The following is a 24867-nucleotide window of genomic DNA, read 5'->3' on the forward strand; positions in this document are numbered from 1 at the left end:
GCACTTGTGTGGACTGGGGGGGGTGGGGGGGGGGGGGGGGCGCATATCGGTTGTAAGGTAACGCTTCCCAGTTTACCTGCTGCTCTGCTCTGATTTTGACCTAGCTGGCACACAGCTGGTGCCTTCTTGTAGTGTCGTCCTCATACTTTCCTGATACCAGTTATGTTTGCAGAAGGCAAAAGCTGTCTTCTGCTTATCTTCTTTCCAGACTTCCTCTGACCCCTTTATCTGATCACTTACAGTGGATATTCTCCAGTTAAGTAGCGCTGTTATTTTGTAAATTACAGGCAGTTGGTAGTACTTCTCCTGTTAGAGATCAGTGTACATTAATTTCATTGTTATTTGGTCAGACTTGGAATACAGTCTGACTTCCCCTCACCCCCCCCTTATCTGCACTTCTGTTAATCTGTTTGGCTTCATGATTTTTCAGTGAAATTGTTTGAATTTGATTCTTGTTTTTTCTGAAATATTCTGAAGATTTGAAATAATTGTTTTGATAATACAGTCAACAAATACCTGTTATTTTCTTTGGAAGGTTCTTTAATAGCTAAGTGCTATTGTTAAGCAGGCTTTTCACTTGAGTTGCCAAACAGCTGGTATACAGAATTTGAAGTATTCGTATGTTGTTAGTACAAAATTCTTGTGCACACTGTAAATTGGGAATTTATCTTCATACTGTATCTTCTCTTAAATTAGGTCAGTTTTACTTAGCTGGGTGCAGTCATCATAACCCATTTGTATGAAGTGCAGGAGATTCTAGTGACTGTAAGCAACCTGAGAATGAAACCATAACATTGTAGAGCTTGGAAGGCACCTCTGGAGATCCCCTAGTCCAACCTCCAGCTCAAAGCAGGATCTAACATCAGTTAGATCATGTTGCTCCAGAACTTTGTCAGGTGTTGAAAACCTTCAAGGATGGGGTTTCTGTAATCTCGCTGGGTAACCTGTCCCAGTGCTTTATCACTTCCATCAAAGAATTTTTTCCTAATCTCTAGCTGAAATTTTCTCTTTCTGCAGCTTGTGATGGTGATTCCTGTCTTTTCACTGTGCATGATGAGCTTACTGTCATGGGCAAGTCTGTTGGCCATAGGGAGTCCTAGAAGTGGCATAGGTAAAAATGGCTTTTGGTCAGCAATAACATTTTTACCTCCTGCTGTATTTTTCTACTGGATCCTAGGGTTTTTTTGGTTTTGTTGGTTTTTTTTTTTTCATTTAATTGTTGAAAATAAAATGATTTAAGGATTTGAAAATGCCATATTCCCTTTATTTTTCTATTAAAGCATAACAGGCTAAATGCAAACGTGGAAGTATGTTATTTCTGAGGGACAGCATGTTACTATTTGATCAGAGTGCTTATCAAAACAATGAACTGAGAACACAAGTGGAGTGATAGGAAGAGATAATGTTGCTTGCTTCCTGTTGATGTCATTCGCTAGTCCAGCTTTTTCCTTGAGGCAGGCAACTTTTTGTTTTTTCAGGAATTACTCATTCAGTATCAATTTTTTTTGGACTAGTAGGCCTGGTTTTGGTTATATGTGTAGCTCTGGCTTTCTATATGGGAAGTGCATTTCACGCTTCTTTTAAAGGACTTGTCCTTTAAACTTTTCCAACCTGTAATTGTTGGAAGACAACTATTTAAAATGTAATCTTGGTCTGAGAATAAACTGTTGTGATCAAACGTGTTTTATAAAAACCCACCCATGCCACTGCAGAAAAGGATTAAGAATTATGATTGAGGACATGGAGAAGTAGGCTAGAACAGCTGAGTATGTTTTGTCCCATGCACCAAAGGCAGATGGGGATTAATGTAACTGTTCCCAGGGTTTGAAGATAAAACCCTGGAGGTGGAAGATCTGTTTAAGCAAATAAATATTTCCGATGCAAGAAAAGCAGGTACTGAGTAAATAGTCTAAAAATTAGAAGAAGGTTTCTAGAAGGTTCCTAATACTTTAGAAACAACCCTCCCAACAAGAGTAGAGTGCAAATTTCTGGTAAGGTTTCCCCTATTCTGCTTTCAGCCTGTAGGGTGTAGTCAGTCTCTTGCTAGTAAAATTTCAGTGAGTGTCTTTAGAGAACATCGTCTTTTATTTTGGGAATAATTCCAGCTCTGGGTCCTGTAGTTAAGGGTAAACTGTTGTCCATAAATAGACGAAGTACCTACAGCCTGGGAAGCGGGAGCATTATTCTACTGGACTGTATGGATATCAGTTGTAGTCAATAGGTCCTTGAAAAGGCAGACGTTCTTTTGTCCTGTCTGCTTAATACAGCTAGCATCACTAAAGCACCCATCAGCATTCTGCTTTATTCGTGTGACTATCGTTGATCCCAGTCCTTTGGTCCCAAATCTTGCAGTGTTAGTAATGTCTGCATCCACTACTTCAAAGGCTCTTGTTTTTTTCCCAGCATCCGGAGTCAACTGGTCAGTGTTCGTTCCCCTTGACAAGGTTTCTGTACGTATTCTGTATGTTTTTCAATGCAGAGGTTAGCCTATGAAAGGACTGATCAGGAACTACCAAAGTCTGTATCATGAGATGATGACAACCCTAAGATTCCTGTAATAGTTTACTGCAAGAATTATTATTTTACCATTTTGGAACTTCCAGTCATCATAATATATTGACAAAACATTATTTCATTACTGATAAGAAATGCTGAAAGAGTTTGACAGCAGAGTGGGTTAAAGCCTTTGAGAGGGTCATTCCTTTTTTTTTCCACATAACTTTGATGCTTTGGACACGGCAGCAAGATTCAAGTATTTCCATCCAAACTACTGGTGGCGAGTGCATACCACCTAAAACTGAGAATTTGCCTGGTCTTCATCTTCTGAGTTGAAGGGTGAAAGTCTTTATGACTCTTTATGCCTTAAATGTTTCACTTGATCTAGTAAACTTTTTGTCGAAATAATTTGTCTACCTGCTATTCCATTGTCATACTATTCATGGCAAACAACACAGCAGTAACACTGTTTGTCGTAAGGACAGGAGACAGGTTGGATTTTTCTATTACTCCCTCCTGTTAAGTCATGGTTCTCTGGAACTGCCTGATACACTATAGTTATTCTAATTTGGTTTTCCTTAGGTCTTCAAAAATTTTGCTTGCTGGCACAATTTATGAGTTTATGAATGTCCATGAAAGTTGTTTTTGTTTATTTGTTTTTTTGAAAAAAGAAAGTGGAATCAGCTAACTTGAGGTCTTAAGTCTAGTGAAAGATGGTTACATTTTTACTTCGTATTTTGGGAGTTTTGTCAGTGACATGCTTAGTTCTGTTGTCTCCAAATGTAAAAAGTGTGTTAATTCATTGATACCAGAAGAAATTGGAAACAGCAGGTGGAACCAAACATGACTGTGTGCATTGTAATCTAGTCAAGGCAGTTCTGGTACTCAAGTTTCTCTCCTCTTCCCAGTATTCATACCTTTTGAAATCAACATAATTGTCCCCCCAAAAAAGGTTATGGGTGTGAAGCAAAGGATGAGACACCTGGAAGTAACTGTTAGTGAGTAGCTCTTGAGATCAGCTACTCTTCTACCAGACTCATCTGTTTGTCCGCACACACGTGTGCACAGGGAGGGAAGCTCTCTAGTCATTACATCATCATCTAAGCCCTGGTGAAGCTTCAGCATTAGTTACTAAAGGCCTCCTGTGTTGAAAAATTTAGGATCGTCTGTGAGTTGTTCAGGGGTATCTATGACAGAGCAATATTGACCGTGTTCATCCTAGTGCCGGTTCTTAATATTGCGTACCGTAGTTGTGTATAAGGGAATCTTGAGGCCTTTTTTGCAGGAATTGTCTTCCAACTAGAGAAGTTTCTGTTCCTGGGGTCTTCTAATCTAAATCTGATGAAGTCGATTGCTCTGAGTCTTGAGCTCTGCCTTGTGTGGTTTTTTCTGTGTACTCCTTGAACCAGTTCATCTTTTATGGTGGTTTTATCTGCTACAAAGGGGAAAGACAAAATCAATCATACACTGCTCTTCCCACAATGTTTCCTGCTGTCATGCCGAGTAATCCCTGCCCCTAATGATGGTACGGGAAAGGAGAAACTTCCCCATCCATACGCTCTAGACATTCTTATGATACTACGTAATACCTTCTAGTAAAAATAAGTTTAAATGCTCTGTTTTTTGGGGAGAGGCTTGATGCAGGGATTCAGCTAAACTTTGGTTTGTGTGACCCACTCTCCACCTCTGGAGCTCAAGTTCTGGAGTCAGTATTGGTGAAGAATTGATTCTTCTGCCTCTGTTGGGGGAGGTGGTGGTGGGAGCGTGGGAGTTGAGAAACACGGCTGGCCAAAACAGCCTTGGCTCACCCTATGGGGTTTACACATCTCAGGAGTGGAATAGATGGGCATGGTCTTTCTGAAAGAATCTCAGTTACTGAAGGTAAGTAGATGTCTCACCTAATCTAGTAAATATTTTTTTAATTGTTGGACTCTTAATTCATTTTAATTATTCTTATCTGTAATTTAAACAGAATCAGTTTACTAATACTTTAGAATTAATCAGTAGCCAGAACTGTAAATAATAAGTCATTGCAAATTCACCGCATTTGTTGTCATGAAATAAGGTCTCTGCTTCTGTAGCTTGCCATCTTCAAGGACAGTTCAATCGGTGCCGTTGTTACTGTCTTTCAGGCACTTGAGCAAAACCAAACATAATATGAAGTAGACTATTACTTATGGATTCACAAACTATATTGGAAATATATAGTATTTTAAATTTCATTTACAAGATACTAAATCTCATCTATCATTTAAAAATCAGAAGAATTAAATGTAATAATCTCTGAGCATGCAGTGGCTGAATTAATTGTAGAACTGAGCTCAGTCCTATCTATGACTCTTGCTTTTCTCTGTATGAGTTAAAGGGTATTTCTTTGACTACTTGAAGAGCTTGCACCTCCTGCGTGTTAGTATTTAAGATGAATTAGCCTTTTCACAGGTAGAGTGATGTTCTTTTGAGGAATACCAGTGACACAGACTCTTTCCAGAAATTTGTGTCCACTTGATGACCATCTTATGAGCAAGAGGTTGGTATTGGAAGAGGTGAATTCTGGTTAAGTCTGTTTTTCATGGCTCCAGATGTGATCAGAAGAGAAAGTACCTTCTGCTCCCAGTTACTGCTTCCTGTGTCCTTGTTAAGCTTTTAAAATTTTATGCAAAATAGTATGGTAACAGGCCAGAAAAGATGGACAAACAGTTATGGTGTTGTGCTAGTTTGTAGCAAGTATCATTTTTAGATGATTTTTAAATACCTAGATTAATTTGAAGTATTCTGATGAAAAAAGGACTTCAGGCAGAGATGGGCAAAGAAACTCAGTTTACCGACGGTATTGATACTCTAATTATTTGCAATTTTGGGTGCCATAGTCTAGTACATCAGACTTTTTGACCTATCTCTAAAAGGTTTGAAACTGAAGGAAATACGAATGGTAGGAATCCATTCAAAACTGGTAGATGGGGGACACACACACACACACACGACGACTGTCTCTGCTCAGCCTTCACTTTCAGGAAGGCTGCCCTTTTCCTTTTGTGACTTCAGTCTATATGTTTTCCAGTAAAGGAGATTGACAGTTGTTCTTGTGTTGAAGGAAGGGGCTTCTGATTTTTTTTTTTTCCCTGGTGTCAAGAGAAGCCTTCAATTTATATATTTGGTTTAATTAAATGTTTCTTATATTCAGCTACACGTACAGCTTCTGTGATGAGTACTGAGATGGAGCTACCAGCACAAGCTTATTTGTATGTTAGTGTTCCTGTGTCTGAACTGAACCTGGTCAAAACTCCCTGTTCTGTTTTCAGATTTTAAACGGACACTTCTAGGACCATAGAAATTTTGTCTGTCAGTGTGTACCAGCTGATTCAAAAATGTAGGAAGTCAGAAGAAGAAAATGACCAGCCTTATTCTAAAAGATTGAATTTGGATTTGAAACAATTCTGAAAGTCGAATTGCAGTAAGACATTTAAAATCCTGCTGGGATTTTGCTCAGCTTGATACACAGTTTTAACAACAACAACAAAAATTCTTGGTACCACATAATTTTTCTGTTGAATTGATTAGTTTGTTATTAAACAGTAACACCTGTCTTGTAACTTCTCCCACCTTCCTTCTTGCTCTGTCCGACGTGCAGTCTGATGCTGGGGTGAGAGGCAGTAGCCACAGTGCTAGCCCCTCGGGGGCTGCCCTTGAAATTCTGTCTCGTACGCTGACTGCTAACGGAGCAGCCGTTCATTTCCCATAGCCTGCCTAGCTGCTTCTGGCAGCTGCCCACTGCTGCCATCCTGATCTGTAGTTAGATCAATAATATAAAGGTCAAAAAACTCTTTTAACTTACAAAATTATCCACCACATTTGTATCATGTTTAGTAAAGTATAACTTCATGAAAAAGCAGTAATATTACTGCTTTTAAAATTTTTTTTTTTTTTAAATAATGCGTACCTTGTGTTTCTGTGTCATCAGCTCAACTATCCAGATGCAGTAAGGGTCTGTGTGTGGATTATAGAGCACAGGTGTTTGTTGCGGTCATAAATGCAATGTAACTCATAAAAGTGATTCCAGACTGAAGACTGTCAGTACTGTATTGCCATCTGATATGGCCAAGGGGAGACTCAGAAGCTCCTTTCTGAACCTGGGTAAATAACTAAGTGGCTTGCTTGAGGTTTTTGCAGCTCTAGCAGTACAGTTGGTTTAAAGCTGCTTTGGGTATGTATACGTGAAAATACAGCCTCTTGTGTGGCTGCAGTCTAGACACAGCTCATGGGCGAAGAAACTTTCAGTATTCACACGAATTGTGTTTGAACATGGCTGCTGAAAACTGCAAGGCAGTTGACTGAGGAATAAATAAGTGTTTTATGAGTCCGTTAGCTTGTGCTGTTGGTAGAGAACGATGTGAATAACTGCTGTGCAAGCAGCATTTCAAGTTAACTCCACCAGGGAGACTCCAAAAATAAACTCCATGGTAGCAGCATTGAAAGTTACTCTTGCAGCTTTGACTCCAAAAATAAATGCTGCACCCACAGCTCGTAAAACTAAAGGAGCCTGGGTGTCATCCCCTGTCCCAAGCTGCAAAGAGAAGCTTGCACCATCTAGAGGAAAAGAAATGATAGTTGATGTGTTAGAAAATGGACCGGAGAAAAAAACCCACAAAATCTCACTTCCTGTGTTAGTTTCAAAACACAGAAGAGTAAATATTTGCAGATTCTAGAGCTATTTTTGCCCTTTCTTCAAATCACATGAGGAAACAAGGATCAGCAGTGCAGAAAATAGGCTAAAGAGATGGGGGGAAAAGCCCTGAAGAAGAAATGAAAGTTTTATGGAACAGCTAGCCTTGTTTGTATTTTCAAGTATTTTTGTATGTTATTAATGTGTGTAAGTGTATGCATTAATTTATTCACATATCCTCTAATTATTTCTAGTATAATGGGAACAAAGACTTTCCCAAGGAGTTCTAACTTCATGAACTTCTTGTGAGCCTTGTGTTCATTTAAAGTCGGGGCAAGAGGCTCTGTTAGAGGCGGTTGGCGCTGGGTTGCTCTAGAGGTAGGTGGGGCCTGTTGATCACTCTTACTCAAGCCGAAAGACTTATTTTTGCATGCTTCAGAAAGTTATTTAGAGAAATTGTCTTTTCTTAGGTAACTTAGTTTTCCATAGAATAAGGTAATGCTGTGGCTTAATCCAGAGGCTGCTCAGAGTGTCTTCCTGGACTGTCCATCCCGAGAAATACTCGGGGGCAGAACCTCGCCAGGCGAGCCCTGGGACCGCTTCAGAGCCGGCCGTCGCCTGGGTGGCACCTAAACTAGTCTGGGATTCGGTGAATAAAACACAGCGCTTAAATTTGGGTGTCGTATCCTGGCGGGCTGCTTGCGTGGGACTGGGGCACACGGGTAAGTACGAATGTTCACGTCTCAGCTGTGAAACGGGGATAATGCTTAGCTGTGCTTGGAGATCTCTGCGTGAGAGGTGTTACACGTGCACTTCTCCAGCAGTGGCACATCTAAATACCAGTTTGGGTGTTAGAGAGACCTGTTTGTGCCAGACTGAAAACTTGCAGTTTTAGCTGGAAGAAACTTCAGTGGGAGGGCAGAGTAATACTTAAGTGCTTTTGACAAACTCGTATTGTTTTGGCTGGATATTTGTTGGCGGTTCAGTCTTAGTTTTTACTTTTAAAAGTAAATGTTTTACTTACCCTTAGGTAATAACTTTCACTTTATTTCTTGGGAAACAAAGCAGAAGCTCAGTTGCAAAGATACTAACTTTTGATTGGGATTTCTTTGCCTACAAAATACAGCTTACCTTCATGTTGAGGAATGGTATTTTAAAGGATAACTATGGCTGTCTCTTCTAGACTTGAACAGTGATTTTTTTTTTTTTTTTTTTTTTAAACTAGCCTTGTCAGCAGACCCCAGAGAGCAGATTCCAGTTTATTGCAAATTAATTGTAAATACAAACATGGTCAATTTTTAAAATAGGTGGTCTTGTCTCGTCTGAACATACAGACACCTGCTTTCCTCTTTGAGATTCATCCCTGGTTTATTTTTGTCCTTTTAGGGACTACTTGCATTCTCCTTTTAATTTCAAAGTTGAAGCTTCAAAATTCATTTTGAGCAGATTTGTTTGGGTTTTGTTTTGTTTTGAAACCTTACATGCAGGAAGCAAGTAATCTATAGGCTATGCTTCAGCATAGTTGAATTAGAAGTTCAGTGTGTAAAAACTGGATGACTAAATTGTTTAATTTGTGCTCTAGATTTACTTTTTTCTAGTTTTTATAGGTCACCACTGCTGTTTCAGAATTTATATTGGCACCTTAGATTTCAGGAACTTTTTTCCATTGATAAAATAAGCATCTAAAAATCTGCAGTTTTTCCGGAGAGCAGGAGGAATGATTGCTTTTTGCTACCTACTCAGACGACCCTCGTCAGGGGATCCGCTTTAGGAAAAGCGGCAGAACAGTGTTACTGTGAAGTTGAATTTCTGTTGATTTTAGAGCTTTTATTACTTTGCACAGTCCCTTTTGGCTCACGTAAACTCTTTGCTTCTGCCTTACTTGTCACTACTTGGTCATTTGCGAAGGTCAGGAGAATAGGAGGAGTTTACAGCAGTCAGTCTCTGCCCGGTGTGAAACGTTAATCCTCGTTCGCTAGACACACGCTCACCTTAAACAGCTTAAAAATCTATTTTTTGCATTTCAGAGTTAATCCAGCGCTGAGCCGGATTAGCGATGCCATGTGCCGCTAACAATGGGTGCGGAAGCTCGGCGCGTACGGTGGCAGCGGCGGCAGGCCTTTCGGCGTGGCGGGGGACGGGACCTCTTGGCGAGCGGGACCTTTGCTGGTGTGCTCAGCACGTCGGCGTGACCCGGCTGCCGAACAGGGGTGGCCTTCAGCGGGGCGAGGAGAGAGCCTGGACGGCATCAGAGAAATGGCTGAGCGCCTTGTGCTCTCGTCTTTCCCCGGGTTGTAACAGTGGGCAGCCGGGATCCGCGGTTTTGAAATAACATCAGTTGGACTTTTCGTATAAATAGGGAGATTGTGCTGCCTCGTCCTCGGTTGTTGGTGCAGGTGCCAAAGGAAGATAGCCGAGGTATCGTGAGTGCAGATTAACTGTGCTGCGGCGTTGGTAGGTTTTAGCAGTGTGGAGAGGTGTGCCTCAGAGACGCTTCCAGACAAGTCGGTCCGATTTCTCCGGTGTATTCTGTCTACGCTGGCGAATAGCTGCAGAGCTTTAGTCCCACTCCAGTGCAGCTCTCCTGCAGCTGGCAGCATTTTTCGGGAGGCTGGGCGGTGGGGTATCATGCACCAAGAGTCTTGCTTATCTGGGACCCGCTCTGAGATCCCAGTGCATTGGGACCTGGGGCCAGTACGACAGTTGCTCGTCATTAGGGAAGTGCTGGGCTGCAAGAGCTGAAGTTTATTTCCCGATTTATCTCTACACCCCTGTGCTGTGCAGGGGAACGTTTAAAACTTTGCTCTTCAAGCCAGTTGGCCAGGAGGGCAGGGTTCCCAAATGGAAACACTGCATCCCATTTTAGGCACAAAAAGAGAGATGTGAGAGAAGAGAGCGGTTGGCCAGTTTTTCTCAACTACCTCTACTATCTTTCTCTCTTACCCCCCCCCTTGTTGTATTTGAAAGTCTCCTGTCAGCGCACTGGGTCTGATGCATAGTAAAGTTCAGATATGGTAAAGTTCTTGAGAAACAATATGCATTCAAACAACCTTTTTTCCCCAATGTTTTGAACACCTTTTTTGAAGGTTAACCTGTGGCATTGTCCCTAAATATTGTGTAAAGAGCACTGGAAAGATTAGGGGGTTCTGTTTGGTTTTCCATGTTTATATTGCCTCTAGCAGCACCATTTTAAACTATTGGGCTTGTCTGTATTCCTCAGCCACCTGGAGAAACAGTAAAGTTGGAAGTAATATTTTTTTAGACTGTAAATTCTGTGATGTTTTCAAAGAAATTGGGTGGGGGGGAGCGCTCTCAGGAAGCAGGATGCAGTAGGAAATTAAAATCCAGATTCAGTGACCTTTTTAGCTAAGAGCTTCTCATGGAATTAATCCAGCCCTGAGCTAAATTAATTTTTTTCTAAAGGATTTGTTTTCTTTGCATGCACAGCTGTTTGGCTTTTCTTTCCCGACCCAAGCGGAGTACGGAGCGGAGGCTCGCCTGCTGTGCTGGCGTCTCGTTGCAGCCATAGCAGTGCAGGACAGATAGCCCCATAGCGACAGGGACACACGGGCAGGTATGGACCATGGGGCTGGCATGGCCACCTGCTTGGGTTTGTTTCCTACTTGAGGTTTGGTTGTTTTATACGAACACTGAAGCATGTGAGGCAGTGGGCAGAAGGCGCCAGGTCGCTCTTCGTTTGCCTCGAGACCGTAGCAGTTCGTTTCCATCTCTGGGCCTCAGTTTCCCATCTTAGTGCCAATAAGGATAGCAGCTTGCTCTCTGAAGCGTTTGGAGAGTCTTCTGCTGATAGCATTAGACCTAGGCAGTGATACACATGCCGTTCTTCTGCGTTACAAAAACATCCTCTAAACCCGTCTATGTTACGAGAGAAGTGATTCTCAACTCAGGCTTGTATGGGGATTTGCTATTAGCCATCATGAGACTAAGACTATTTAAATAAGTCTTCTCGTGTCAGCTGGATTTGGGTGTGCAGCTCAACTAGGAAAGATGATAGCCCACCAAGGCTGTTCCCACATACCAGTCAAGCCTTTCAGCTCAATTAGATGCGTTGAAATTTCACTTGTGATAAGTAACTTCAGCATATTAATACTGAAGTTAAACTTATTATTTCATTAGGTTTTTCAGGTTGGTACACAGAGAAATTGAAAAAGAAAACAAAAACTATCATGTCTTACCAAAGTACTTTAACAATGTTTTTACAGAGAAGGGGGGACAGCAATGTACGTGCTTTGTGCTGGGCATGTGCTCCCTGGAACGCTGAGACAGCCCTTGTGTTTTGCTGTGCTTCCTCCATTCATCTGCAGTTGGTTTCACATCTGAATCCTGTTGCTTGAAGGAGACTTCTTCAAACCTTTTAGCACAATTAGGCTTAGGAGATACTTAGAATAACTGTGGTATGAAAGCTTTGGACTAGGAGTCACTTTAACAGTCAGTTTTCCTTTGTAACTTTCAGTGCTGTATCTTACTCGGTTTGTGCTTTTGGGGTTTGGGGTTGGTGTGTTTTGTTTTGGTTTTTTTTTCCCCTTTCTTTTTTTTCCTTCCCCTTTTGGCCCCCCGTGTTTATCTGAAACGTCTGCCGCAGCGGTGCGACTTCCTGCTGCTCTGAACTCCGAGTGTTTCCTTCCTTTAACTTGACTTCGGTGTAGTTCTTCAGCAGCAACAGTCTTGATTTTTGTTTCTTGTGCTGCTCGCGTTCTTACCTACAGACTCACAGAACGGTTAGTTGGAAAGGGCCTCTGGAGGTCGTGGTCATTTGGCCACCACTGACGTGAAGCAGGACTGTTGCCAGCATTAGACTGAGTTCATTGTAGCTTCATCCAGCGGAGTCCGAGACCTCTAACACCTACTAACCTGAAGGTGAAAATACAAGGTGTGGGATCTGGGACTTCTGATCTTTAGTGTTGAGTGACACAAATATTCCTGAGGAACCTTTCCTTGCTGGTTTCACTGCCTGGATGACAAGGCTTATATCCAGCACCCAGGAAAGAGGGTCATACAGGGAGGGTTTCATCGTAGCTGAGTGAGTAGTGCTCTCTCTTTCTGGCATGATGACAAGAGAGCTGTTAAGTTCCTCTGGTGTGGTGCATGCAGGTTTTATCTCCCATTTGACAAAAGGTGGAACAGTTTTTGCTCTGGGTTTGATACTGCTACATAGCTGTATGGTAATGTTTGATCCAACTCATGTATAGCAAAGAGACTCCATCCCTTCTCCTTTTATTAAATTTTAATAGTTAAGGAATTCTGTGCAGTAGAAAAAGGTAATTCATGGCTGTCAGGTTGAAGGTAAACTTTCTGTTCCTGTTTCTGAAGATGAGGGAGAAATTGAGGTCATCAGTGCAGTTAAGAGAAACACCAATACTGAGTATGGCATGTAGAAGATAATGAGCCACTCGGTGAGAAGCTCAGTGACAGAGTCTCTAAACACTTAAATTAGTTACCTTGACCCTTGTGCCCTACTTAGGTTGAATGGATACAGCTCATCTGTTGTCCACTGGTTTATTTCGCCCCCACAGTTAAAATCATATGTTTGCTGCTCCCACTTTAGAGTTTCTTTGGCTCTTGATTTTTGCAATGGACCTGTTATTTCAGGCTGGTAGGCTGTGAGTTTGGGGGCAGAGAAATTTTTTTGGCATTTTTGAAGCCTTGATTGTGCTTGATTTTATGGCAGTCTAAGATTTTGTTGCAGCTTCTGGCAGCAAGCTGTTTTCACATAATTTTTTCTCAATGTAAATGATAGCCTCTTACATGATGGTTTACTATATATGCTGCTTAGATTAATATTCTCTTGAAAACTAATTGATGTTCCAGAAGATGCTCATGGAGACTTTATGTTCTTTCTTTGAATTCAAAATGTATTTTGTATTTGCAGACTTTTAAATTTTATTCTTGAATTCACTTTCTATGTCCATCTTTGTTGTTTATGGCTGCCGTTTGAGCAATTTCATTTCCTACCTTATAAAATTTGTTTATTTTTTGGCCTGGACTATGCTGCTGATAGAGTAGGGTACAGCTACAGGGTCTAGGTGTGTTTTGTTGCTAGCAAATCCAACCTAATTCTTCCATTAAATCATGAAAGTCTCATTTGAAACAGGGCAGGTAGCCCTGGGGGGGGGTGGTGTTTCAGCTATGATGGCTACATTCTGTCTGCTTTTTTTCTAGCTTCAGTTCAGTCCTGACCAGTTTTGGATAATTATTTTGTCATAATTGTCCTGCTAAATTTGTTTTTCTCCTGCTTTTTGTATCCCATTACCTTTACTGTTGTACAGAGAGCTGTCATATTTCCTCTCAAATTTCCTTCTTCTGAACTGAACAAGAAAAGATTTTTTCTTTTTGTCTGAACTTGCATTTCTTTTTGTTTTCATCCATCAAGAAGTTCATTTGTGATAATATGACCTTGGAGATTTTACATTATTTGTCTTAAGAAAGGAGTGGCTTTAACCTCTCCCAGGTTGCTGAGAGACATGGCTGAAGATGATTGTTAGAGAGCCTCAGGAATCTCCAAATTACATTTCGTTACATCATTATAGAAAATGAAAATGTCTTCTTAGCAAAATGTTCAGCTGAATCCAGAGGGATTCTTGGCCGCAGCTGCACTTGGAAAGTTATTTTTTGTAAGGAAGGAATGCGTGTTATTTTTATTTTGGTATTTTAACACGCATTTGCATTTCCCAGAAGCGTAAAGCAGCCCAGCCAAGATGATCAGTTACTTCTGAAATGGTTTTTGTTAAAGACATAATGTCACTTGCTCATCCTAGATCCTGCAAAAGGGAGTTTTCAGCACCGGCAGGACCTGAAATGTCTGAGTGCAACCAGGCAGGTCTGCCTGCGGGGCACCGGCAGCAGAGCCACGCTCAACTTCTCTCTCAGCAAGGAAAGCTCCTGAATCATCCTGATGAAATTTCGAGATTATCAAGCTAAATTCCCCTTTCATGCCTGCGTTTAAGTAGAGTCTGCAGCCCAGTATCTAGAAAAGATGCCTTTCGGAGGTTCTAACAGCTTGGTGTGACTGCGGTGTTTCCTGTCGTGCCCTTGGGTGTTGGCTGCCCTTCGCGGGTGCCGGTGCTGGCAGTGATGCTGTCTCCGTGACACCTGCAGGTTTACCACAGCAGCGATGAGACGCAGCATCCCTGCGCGGCGCCGGTAGCGGCTTATTCCCGTGGTCCTGTAACTGCTGTGCTGAGCCGGGGGCTGGAGAGAAGGCGAAGCCCAGCTGTGGGGCGCGGGGCAGCCTGGCGAGGAGCTGCCCCGGCACGGGGGGGAGGCTGTAGGGGTGGGTGGCTGGGCTCAGCCGGGGACGGCTGGCTCTCTGTCCGGAGCAAAGCCCGCGCTGATACGCTGTTGGATTCTTAGGCGCTGGTTTCGGGGCGGGGGGTGGGGGGTGTGTGTGTGTTGGGGGGTTTTGGGGGTTTGTTTTGGTTTTTTCCGAAGCTTTAAACCAAAAAATCTTCATGGGAGGAACAGAGTTACTTCAGGCCTGCCCTCTGTAATGCTTGCGAGGAGGGTCTGGGAAATGATGTCAGGCCCAGCCTTTGGAGCCAGTCAGGTTTAGGAGCAGCCTGGGGGATACTGAGCCTCCCGAGAAGGGATGGAGACCGGCAGATCCTGCCGAGCAGGTCTCACGCTTGCTGGGCAAGGCTCCTCAGCCTGGTGAGCCTCATGGTGCAAACCAAAACGGAGCTGCAGGAGTTCGTGGATGCTGGAGTAAGGAGAGTGGCTCCGTTCCCCTTTTGTGTTTCATCCTGGCCTTTGTGCCTCCGTCTCCTTTTGCTTCGGTCCTTCTTTGCGTCAGCGCATATTTGAGGTGTAAAAAATAACAAGCAATTCCACTACTTCAGTTTAGAAGAGGCGCAGATGTTGGTTCATCTGTGGCCCTGTGAAAATAGGCCAGTGTTTTTGCAGAAATCTGTGGGAGACTTTGTTGTGGGTGGTGATTTTAATTTTTTTTTTTTTTTTTCTGTTCCTGCTTGTTGTAGAAGGTCAAAGCAGAATCAGTTCTCTCCTTTATCTCTGTTACTTGGCTGGTAGCAGCAACAGAACTTTGTAGACTCAACTTAAAAAGCAAGGCAGCATTTAGAATGTTTACTGGAAATGACTGTGAAATGGTGCCTAGAAGTGGCTCTATCAGTTTGTGAAAGAAGCTGCTGTGGGATACTTAAAACCATCTGTCTTGTTGGTTTTGGCTCTTATTAAAACTTGTAGAGTTGTTACAGTCAAGACGTGTTAAAAATGTACATGGGATGAGGTTGGTGTAGCCTAACAGTATTGTTTATTAGTTAATACAGCTGAGAAAAGCATTACTTGCCTGAGACTTTACCTTTGTTATTTGATCTAGAAAGATCCTACTTTTGTCTGCCTTGAAACCTCGCTTTTCTTGTAGCGGCTTATTATGTGATAGAATTGCTTAAAATTGTTTATTTAAGGAAAGTCTCTAATATTAGATATATGCAAGGAAAATCTGTAACACAAGCAAAACCAGTATCATTTCTTCTCTTCTGCTAACAGATTTCTCCTAGTATTAGGAGTCTTCTCTGTTTAAAAAAAAAAAAAAAAATTAAAAAAAAAAAATCTTACTTTTCCAGAATGAGTTTATCTTATGAGGTGTTTCTGGTTTATGAATTGTGTAAAGTGATGCTGTCTTTGTAATTCAATACTCAGTATCACTGGGCAATCAAAGAGAGAAATATGGTTTGTCCATATAGCAAGGCTTATCTTTTTTACCACAGTAGAGTAGAAATGCACGCTTTGTGGTTCTTTTACTGTCCTTATGACTTCAACTTTGGAAAGACAGACCTAAAAGTACTGGTAGCAAAGCAAGCTGGAACGAATTCTTCCAGTGTTTTACACTATCCTGCAAAATGCAGCCAGGGAAGGGGATAAAATTAAACAAGTTCATAAGCACTGGACCTACCGGCCATGCTGGGCTTTTCTGGGTTTTCTGTTTGTTTTCTTTTTGAGGACAGAAGCTAAATAAACTGGACTTCATCTTTCTTTGTAGGTGAAGTCTGTTATAAATCTGCTGTTTGCTGCCTACACGGGGGATGTGTCTGCACTCCGGAGGTAAAAATTGGTGTGGGGTTGGGAATAGGAATGCTGCTTGTTTGGTACCTGCTGTTTTTGTTTACTTACGAATATGCACACACACTGTGTCCCCCTGGGGGACGTCCGAGCTGCACTGGAGTTTGAATATGTTCACCCCAAAACCACCAAACAAAAAAACCCAACCCAAACCTAACCATCAGAAAGGTACCCTCACACTATCCTGCAATCCCATTCGTTTTCCGGTTCTTTGGATCATAGTGAAATACAATTCCTTAACCAGTTTTTTTATAGTGATGGCAGAAAATCCTAGTTGTACTCTCTCCTGCTTTATAATTCAATTCTGAAACAGCCACAAAAATTCAGGCTGGAAAATGCATGTTGTTGTTGCAGAGGCTAGGAAATCTAGCTTTGCTTTTTAAATCTGGAATAGAATCTGGCAACATTTAAAGGAATAATGGTAAGAGACTAAATAAACATATTAATCTGGCTAGAATATATCTGAACATTGTTAGTGGGTGGAAAAATGTGTATAGTTTTAATTTTGCTGTTCCAGAGCACCATAGCATGATGAAAGAACTCTCCCAATACGTTAACGCTGTTCAGGATTTTCAGACTTGGAGTCCTCCCTGGATTTCCTCAGCTGGCATAAATTTACTTTGCCTTATATGACTTAGCTTGTCCATGTTAGATTTTAAATCGGATATGTTGACTGTTACGTTGCCTGCAAAGACATTTCATTTTTCTTTATAACAACTAGAGACTAGAAAGAAAGTTAAGCCCCTACTTTTTTGGGTTTTTTTAAAGGCAAAGCAGTAAGGGCCCCTTTCATTATAACCAAAGGTATGATGTGCTTTTGGTGCTGTTGATATCATCTTGCAGCAGAAGTTTCATTGTTTCAGCATAGCGGTGTTGTTCCATGCTAGTTTTGTAACCTGTTTTAATTATGCAAGACTTTTCTCTGTAATCTTTTTTTTTTTTTTTTTTTTTGTATTTTTAGATTTGCTCTGTCAGGAATGGATATGGAACAGAGAGACTATGACTCACGAACAGCCCTGCACGTAGCAGCTGCAGAAGGTAATGTCACCTCATAGATGATTTGCTATCTGTTAATGGAAATGTGGTCAGCTTTCTTTAGAGCATCTTCACTCTCTATATGTGCATCCCTGCTTTTTAAAACTTTGTATTTATAGATACATGTAAGTAAGTACAGTCACAAGCCTGCTTTTCTTACAGGACATGTGGACGTTGTTAAATTTCTACTGGAAGCATGCAAAGTGAATCCTTTCCCCAAAGACAGGTGAGTGGTTTTATTGCCAGTTGGGAGGACAGAGGGTCTAATAGCATCTCTCTAGCCCCCACGAGGAGAGGCAGCTATCAAATAAGAGTGGAATGTATTGAGCCAGTACACTGAAGCAGAAGGAACAGGATCCTGCTGGTTCTCTGTAGGTTCTGCAGAGCAAACAGGGATAAAAAAAATGGTGAAACCATTAAAACCATTATTTAAAAGGTTATGCTCAGCTTATGAAGTATTTTCATAGTCACTGGATTTAGTGTAGTCTGTGTGCCTAATTATTAGCACAGTAGTATGTAAAGAACTAGATTTTTGGTGCTTTTGTACTTAATAATGCTGATCTTAAATACTGTGCTCCTCCTTTCCTCCTTGTAGGTGGAATAACACTCCTATGGATGAAGCTTTACATTTTGGACACCATGATGTATTTAAAATTCTTCAAGAATATCAGGTCCAATACACGCCATCAGAGGATTCCAACAATGGAAAAGAGAACCGAACGGTTCATAAAAATCTAGATGGCTTACTATAATCATCTTCAGCTAGATCCTAAGAATCAAATCACTTACCTATTTAATTGTGGTATACATAAGTAATGAAGAGCGTGTGTGTTTCTATCCGATAGTGGTATATACATTTTACAGAAGTCTCTGTTACTTCAGTGTTATGTTACAGGAGTTTCTATACGCACAGGACAAATCCAATCTCTCTCAAAAGAAACAAAACCAACTAAGAATCTCCCTCCATAATGTGAGCAATATTACCTCATGCTGCATATAATTGATGTATAAAAATATTTAGCTGTTGTTGGCTTTACTGTGCACTACTTAATTTATTTTTGTGTTCTATGTGAACTCTAGTCTGTGGTCAGGAATTTTTCTGCTGAATTTTTGTTTCTATAGCCCTCTGTTTCCAGTATGGCCAAGATGAGCCAGGGTACTGTCAGGTATGAGCGTCAGTGAGGTTTTTCAAAAGCTGAGGATGCTGATGTAGATTTAGGCTGGGTGTGTTAAGTAAGGATCTGCACTTAACTTTGGAAAAAAAAAAATTCACACAACCATGTTTACATAATATAAATATCAACAGAGTATATAGCTGACAGTTGTGAATGGTCTAGGCTTGTTCTTAGAGATAGTCTTGTCAGGGAATCTGTTTTAAAGTTTGTTTGACCAAATGGCATAGGGGAATGTGACTTGTAACATCAAACCGTGTTTAGTGGGTCTTTTGTTTTTGAAGTGTTTCTTTCAGTTCCCTTTGTCTCGCCTCCCTCCTCTCTCTCCATGTTCAGCTGCTACAGTACTTCCCCTGTGCCTGGGGAAAGCGGGTGCTTCCACTCTATGCAGTTGTGTTCCTTGCAGGTACATTTGCACTACAGCAAGCCTTGACAAGCTGCAAACCCCGCCTTTTGGGCTCACGTGTGGTGTTCTTGGCGGTTGCACCAGGAACAGCGAGGGGAATGGAAGTATGTGAAAGGCAAAGTACTAAACCAAATATTACTTGTAAATCTGACTTAATTTAGGCTTGTAATAAGGAACACGGATGGAGTAAAACAGCTTTAAGGAGCATAGAGCCAATCAAAGCATGAGCAGAGCGGGAGATAAGCCAAATATTGGGGTATGTTCTCTTCTTGCACTACCATCAACCAGGGAGCGGGATATTGCATCAGTGGGATTCCGCTGGTGTAGAACAGGAGTTCAGCATCAGGAGCACAAGTAGGAGATGCCTTTCGTGGTGAACGGTGGCATTTATTGTCTTGGCACGTGCCCCGTTGTGGGAAATGCAGATATTGGTTGTTTGCAGAAGTACAATGTTACAACAGTTCCCTATTCTGTGTGCAATTGCTTCTGCCAATGCTGTGGCATAAAACCTCAGAAGTGAGCAGTTGCTTAAAGTTAAGAGTTCGATATTCACAAAACACCACGGTTGTTGGACATAGGCAAGAATTTTAGCACAAGAATTATAGGCAAGAATCGTTTAGCATATGGAAAAGGAGATTGTGCTTGAGAATTGCGTATATGGCTATTTTTATCCTAGCACATAGTGTACACATCACTAGTAGATCTCAAAGTTCAAATTTTCTGTGTGTAGGCACCAAAATCCTTCTGAAATAATGCCCAAATTCCTTCTAGAATGGCCCAAGCACTTTATAAAGATGAACCACGTTACCCTCCTTTGCAAATGTGTACACTAAGGCATAGAGAGAAGTAACTTTTCAGAGTGACCCAGCAGGTCAGTATAGTTGAGAATAAATCCTGTCAAGTTCCTGTACAGTCTCTCCGTCGATATGCCATACTGCCTCCCTGTCGGGAGGACAAATCTCATGGAAAAGTGCTTGATACTCATCACGAGCAGTGACTGTCCTCACAATGATGAAATCTTGGAAGAGTCTGAAAGTCTAAAGCCCTGAAATAGCATTTTGAAGCTGGCTGGCATGGTTATCAAACACTTTTTCTCAAAAATCTTAACTGTTCTTAAGCAGCTCTTTTTTTTTTTTTTTTTCCCTCCTGTTTCTTTTTTTTCTGAAGATCAGCTATTTTTCTGAAGGCTTTTAACCTGATCTCTTCACGTCCTGTGTCACAGCCACCTTAGTTCTAATCAAGAACTAAACAAAATTTCCTCTGGCTCTTTATTGAGCCCCATTGGTCACTGAATAGCACAAGGCCTTTTCTCTGCTGTACCCTGAACTAAATTCCAACATGTTTTCTCTGGCAAGGGATCTGTCAACTTTAGCATAGAGGAGTATTTTCAGTGGATTCTAGTTTAGTGTTCTGTATCTCAGTGCTAATCTGACTGCTTCCATATTTTTTTCCTATTAAAACATATCCTTTAGCTTCTCAGAAAAATACCTGGTTTAGCTTGATTTAACTGAAATTTGCATTGCTCAAACTGGCATTTTTAAAAGATAGGTATGTTATATAATACACATATATAAAAAAAATTCCCAACCTACAAAGAAGGATTTTAACTGAGTTAACATTAAAGATCATGGCTGTCCCTAAACTTAACGCTTTCCTGAATCATACTGAGTGCTTTTAGCCAGTCTTCGCTTCAGTGCATTTTTGCTGGTTAGTTTTAATATTTTCTCATTGTGAGAAGATGCATTATTTTGTAATGTCCAATTCAGCGATGCAGCTATTTAGTCATGGCATTATTTATAAATATATGCAGTACATTGGTTTGGCTGTTTATCATTCATGACACTGACATCTAGATTTTACCATAAATAGCTTTTGGTTATCTTATCAAATGCCGACTTCCTTATGCTCCAAAGAGGATTCCCCCACTCCTTTGTTTTTGTCATATATGTTTCTTCTGTATCACAACCTAAAATTGTTACGCTAACTTAATGCTTTGTACTCAGCAATATTGTGATAGTCTTAGCATTAATTAGCCTATCTTTGTGAACAAAATGTATTGTACCAGATTTTTTTGCTTCAGAGCTGGACTATCAGTGACTATACTTCTTGGCAGTGTACTTCTGGTCATTGTAACTGACTGGGCTGATCTTGACTTCTAGATTCTGTATTGTGGGGAATAGACAGTGATGAATGTATTTCTAGCAGTTTCCCATGAATGAATCTAAACTTGAGCTGTACTGGTTCTGAAAATGAAAGTTATTTATTTTAAGAAATAAAATCCAGATAGTGTTGCTTTTTACAGCATAATAAATGGAAATACCAAGATCATGATGATGGTGGTGGGTTTTATTGATTATCTACGTGACTGCCATTGAAATAAGCCTTCAGTCATAGGGAAGGCTGCCCAGGAAAACCTACTCTGGTCATTTCCATTGTGCAAAGCTTACAGGAAACCAAAATGAGTTTATCTGATCTAGCTTTCCTTTTTTTCCTTTTTTTTTTCTTTTTGTTTGTTTTGTTGTTGTTGTTTGTTTTTTTTTTTTAACCTGTACTTCTAGAGTTGTGTCCTTTAAGTGGTTGCTTTTTTGTTAATGCTAGGGTTCTTAAGTGGATTGGCCAAGTGCCCTCAACAGCTGTAGCTCTCTCTTGCCTACTCTTCACTCCTGCTATCCTTATCTCACGAACAGTTTCTTTCCTTTATTATTCTTCTGGCTGTGTAGTTAATATAAAAGCCTGCCAAGTGTGAGGCAAAGGATCATGTCACTTACTAGCCCCAGAGAAAAATGATGCAGCAGTGGGCTGGCTTGATAGCTCACAAAGTTCAGCTATAGATCAGTTATCCTACTGATGAACTCAAACTAGAAATTCAAGTTGAGTTTATTGAAGCTTGGTTGGGGAAGAAAAAAAAAATCAGTGATGTGCTACAAGCAAAAATAAAATTATACTAACAGCCACCTTCTAAGAACTCTGTAATGCAGACTGGCCTGCAACAATGCAGTGAATTAGAAGCAACTATTCTTGCCTTAGGCTTCAGAGCTGTAACTGTTGAGTTGCACAAACAAGTTTAAAATGAGATGCACAGTAAACTATTGGCAGATACATCATCTTTATAATAGAAGTAGCCGAAACATGAGAGAAAGGACAAAAGTGTCAACTGACAGTTCCATTCATTTAAAATGGCAAAAGAATATTCCATTGGGGAAAAAAACATTCTTTTAGAACTATTGGCCTTGTAAAGACAAAGCCATGAATAAGGCCATTGCTTTAAATCTCACAAAGTTTCACCACGGTCAATAAAATTGAAGTATAAAAGTAATGAAAACAAACTGCTGCATATAGAACATGAGCACAAGGTGTAGCTCAAACAAATACTGGATTTTTTGCATTACAGTACAGATCCGCATTCAGCTCGTTATAATAAGATAAAAGCATTAAGTCACCAATTGTGATATTCTGTATCACTGTTAACCTCAGTAACCCAGGGCACCAAAACCAAGTCGGTTTAGCAATGCTTTCCATTTAAATACATATGCTACATGCTCTAGATAGGTCCTTTAAATTTTCTTTCTCTTGAGCTTTTGCACGGGGCACATCGGTCTTCCTAGGCACAACACACTAAATTGAACCAGTCATTTATTTTCTAAGCAGCAGCTGATCGATCTAGCATTTCTGAACAGTAGAGAAGCAGCTCTGCAATCCCTGTGAGGCACGCTGGCCACTGCTGCCCTCCCAGGCATTGGGAATAGATAGCAGTGGCTTGAGAACCTGCAGAAGCAACCGGGTCACTCACAGCCAGGTTGAGGTTGGCAGGGACCTCTGGAGGTCATCTTGTCCAACACCCCTGCTCGAACAGGGTCACCTAGAGCTGGCTGCCCGGGTCCTGTACCTAACACGTGGGATCCAGCATGAGTGTTTGTTGTGCCTGAACACTGTTTGGTGGGGTCACTATTAGCTATCGGCATAGACTGCTGGAGGGCTGTCAGGATACAGAGTGCAACAGAGCAAGTAGCTGACAGGGTGTTGATTTTGAGTACACTGAGCGGCTGTGCGTCGGTAACGCTGTCTTATAAGGCTGTACCCTGGCTGGGGGCTGGTGAAGTGATTCACTGGCGCTGTGAATCCTTCCCGGCCAAGGGCACTTGACCATATTTTTAATTGTATCCTTTAATCTCGTATCTGCTATGAGGGATAAGATGCTTTGCATTAATTAGAGTCATGACATCGTTATATTCATGGGATACCAATATGATAGTTACCATTGTTTTAACTGTAGTATTTTGCACAATAATAGTAGCTGTAAGTGTTGTTATTTTGGTAGATCAATTAAAGATTATACTCAGACAAATAACCGCTGAGAGTAATGTCTCTTACTCAAAACTTAGGAATGATCAAGATTGAACCACGATCCTGTAAGATACCTGTCGAATGTTTTCAGACATTACTAACCAGATATTGAGTATTAGTTATCCCAGCTCTATTCGATGTGTTTTTTGAAGCTTGAGTAGACTGACCGAATTTGGTATTTTGGAGACAAATACAGCAAACTGAATTGGGCAAAAGTAAGATGGGTGAGAAGAGCTACAGGCTGAAAATTATCACAAAGTCGTTATGAACCAGCCCTCAGCTACTTAACCTCCCCCTTCTGAAATCTACCCAACATGATCCCCACTTTTATTGGATCATGGCAGTGTTCTGCAGTCTCTCTGCTCAGCTGCATGCTAATTACCAGTCTGGACTAATACATGCCCTTAGTCGAAGAGACCAGCTGCTTAAGGTAACTTTGCCTCTTAACTGTGAGTTGTTAATTATCTTCAAACATGCTGAGAAGCAAACCTGTTCCTCCTCTGGTGGAAGCACATCTTTATCCGTCTAAGTACTAGAGATTGCATATCCTGCAGCCATTACTCAGTATAAATGTAACTAACTTCTTCACTTCCCTGTGCCTTATCCCCAGTTGCAAAAACACTTCATTATCAAAGCCTGTAGGGTCTTCTAGCTATTCAAGCCAACAGTTAAATAAAAGCCCTGGTTCATAGTACATGAGAAAATAAAGTTCCAGTCCACCTGTTACAACCTAAATGGGGCATATATTACCATAAAAGATAGGAGTGACCAGATCCTCACCTTGGTAGATTAAGCACAGTGAGTAAAAACATACTCCAGCCCCTTTTGCACTCTTTAAGAGTAGGTTCTTGTTTTGTCCAATACTGTTGCTAGACAGCATGACTGCCATTTGTGGAGGCTTTAGTCTTGATTGTACAGGTTGAGTTGCAAGCTCAGCATGTGCCAATGCACCTTTAAGGTGGTGTCCTAAGAAGTGCTTGTTATGAGAAAGATTGTGCTAAACATCCTACACAAGACCTTGCCTTAAGAAACAAGCAAAAATGAAATGCAGGTAACATTTTTGGCTTAGGTTCTCTCAGTATGCTATGCCCTTAGAAAAGATAAAACCAGGACAAACTTCAGCAGCACGTGGATTCAGTGTGGCATGTACCTGCAGAGTGTTTCTCTTCTCCTTTCTGTGATGCAGATGAAAAATCAAAGCTATGGAAGTTCTTCAGAAGTAGTTACGCCAAAGATGCAAGCTTTCTGAATAGCACCTCTGCAAAAGAACTAGCCTTCCTTTGAAGCCTTCTATGTACAGCCAACTGTTTTAAATGTTAAAATTAACTAACTCCCTTAAACAAAAAATGCATGTTTCTCCTGTCACTGAGATCTCTCATTCCTATCCTCCTCTCTGGTACAGTTATCTCATTAACTGGAAATTCAACAAAGAATTTCTAAACAAAAAAACTGTACATAAGGAGGCTACTCAGACTGCTGTTTATATTCCCATTAGTTAAAAATTGCTACTGGACCTTCAGGTTGAGAAACCAAAGAGTTGAAGTGAAGCATGTCACCAAGTCATTGACTGCAGAGCAGGATGCATAAGCTAATCAGCTGTGTTAATGATGCAGTAAAAAGCTCAGCCTTTAAGTTGAATACGCTGAACACATCTGCAA

At 41.0% G+C, this 24867-nt stretch overlaps 2 protein-coding genes across 2 annotated transcripts in view; one reads left to right on the plus strand and one right to left on the minus strand.

Annotated features, from left to right (window-relative positions):
- GLS (glutaminase) overlaps window positions 1-21190 on the plus strand; it is a 101739-nt gene extending 80549 nt beyond the window's left edge. The window contains exons 16-19 of the mRNA XM_010569046.1: window positions 16173-16234; window positions 17214-17290; window positions 17450-17513; window positions 17883-21190. Of these exons, the coding sequence (XP_010567348.1) occupies window positions 16173-16234; window positions 17214-17290; window positions 17450-17513; window positions 17883-18039 (360 nt within the window). The 3' untranslated portion in view covers window positions 18040-21190. The remainder of the gene's footprint in view (window positions 1-16172; window positions 16235-17213; window positions 17291-17449; window positions 17514-17882) is intronic.
- A 1819-nt stretch (window positions 21191-23009) lies between these two features.
- Window positions 23010-24867, minus strand: part of STAT1 (signal transducer and activator of transcription 1, 91kDa) — a 28251-nt gene continuing 26393 nt past the window's right edge. The window contains exon 25 of the mRNA XM_010563936.1: window positions 23010-24861. Within this exon, the coding sequence (XP_010562238.1) occupies window positions 24838-24861 (24 nt within the window). The 3' untranslated portion in view covers window positions 23010-24837. The remainder of the gene's footprint in view (window positions 24862-24867) is intronic.

Source organism: Haliaeetus leucocephalus, unplaced genomic scaffold (assembly GCF_000737465.1).
Source record: "Haliaeetus leucocephalus isolate CR32 unplaced genomic scaffold, Haliaeetus_leucocephalus-4.0 Scaffold1, whole genome shotgun sequence".
NCBI lineage: Eukaryota > Metazoa > Chordata > Aves > Accipitriformes > Accipitridae > Haliaeetus > Haliaeetus leucocephalus.